Source organism: Ictalurus punctatus, chromosome 2 (genome assembly GCF_001660625.3).
Source record: "Ictalurus punctatus breed USDA103 chromosome 2, Coco_2.0, whole genome shotgun sequence".
NCBI lineage: Eukaryota > Metazoa > Chordata > Actinopteri > Siluriformes > Ictaluridae > Ictalurus > Ictalurus punctatus.
Window position 1 is genome coordinate 16,831,358 of NC_030417.2, and position 1,268 is coordinate 16,832,625.

Sequence of the window (1,268 nt, forward strand, 5' to 3'; positions counted from 1 at the left end):
AAACTAGAGGACATGAAGTGATAAGAAAATAATCACCTTGGGTGCAGTAAAAGCCACATAATACCACCTCTTCATTGATTTTTATCAATGAAAAACTCCTTGTCTTCATTACATACTATGGTTATATTCTAGTATTTTGACTTAATATAATATTAAAACACCTGATAGTGCATAAGCTCAACCATTACCAACTGTCTTAAGATTTTTGTTTATTAAAACATAAATTCAAACAGAATCCATCAAATTTTCCCTAAGATAAGGAGTGTCTCTATGCAAATGTCCTTCCCAGTTATATATTTAAGCAATGAAGACCAAGAGCTTTTACTTATTCTGCTTCAACACACACCATGATCTCTACATCCCTACTGCTGCTGCTGCTGCTGGCAGCCGTACACTGTAAGTGTTTTTACATTTGACATATAATACAGTTTGGGTTACTTAAAGCTTTTTTGCTTTTACAACATTAAAATAACTTTTTTTTTTTTTTTAGCAGATGTTCACTGTGTTGAGCTGATCCAGCTTGGATCCACAGTATTAACCCCTGGTCAGTCAATGACTCTGACCTGTAAAGTGTCTGGATATTCATTAACTGATAGCAACTACTGTACAGGCTGGATACGACAACCTGCAGGAAAAGCTCTGGAGTGGATTGGACATATATGTAGTAGCGGTGGCACTGCCTACAGTGATAAACTGAAAAGCAGGTTTCAGGTTTCCAGAGACACGTCCAGCAGCACAGTAACATTAACAGGGCAGAACATGCAGACTGAAGACACAGCTGTGTATTACTGCGCTCGTTACTCACAGTGAGACAGACCAACAACATCCCTGTACAATAACACCTCATACAAAGTCCTATTAGTCCACAAGTGCAACAGTTATCTACCCAAGTCTAACCATAAAATATAATCAGACAAATTAGAACAAAGAACAAACGTTTATAATGTAGATTTTAAACCATATTTCTAACAAAATAATGCTACATCTCTAACATTGCTATGTATTATACACACCATTATAATTACATAACTTACCAGAACTTATTATATTGTAGTATTTTTTCCTAATAATCACATCAACAACATAGAATTTCTGTGATCATGTGTGAGAAAGTTTTAGAGCATTTTGTCATGACTTTTAAGAGATGTATAATTCTTCTGTGATCACGAGCCCAATATCCTCAAGCATAGATAATAATAATTATGCTAAATTTCAAACTCTTCAATATTGCACTGAAAATTATAGTATTTGATAAAAAGGCATTTGTT

General features: G+C 34.5%; 1 gene segment (V, D, J or C); it reads left to right on the forward strand.

The window, feature by feature from the left end:
- The first annotated feature begins 329 nt into the window (after window positions 1–329).
- LOC108277867 (immunoglobulin heavy variable 2-26-like) lies at window positions 330–810 on the forward strand. The segment is given in 2 exon segments: window positions 330–396; window positions 491–810. Coding segments are annotated over 2 exon segments (369 nt in total).
- Window positions 811–1,268: the final 458 nt, after the last annotated feature.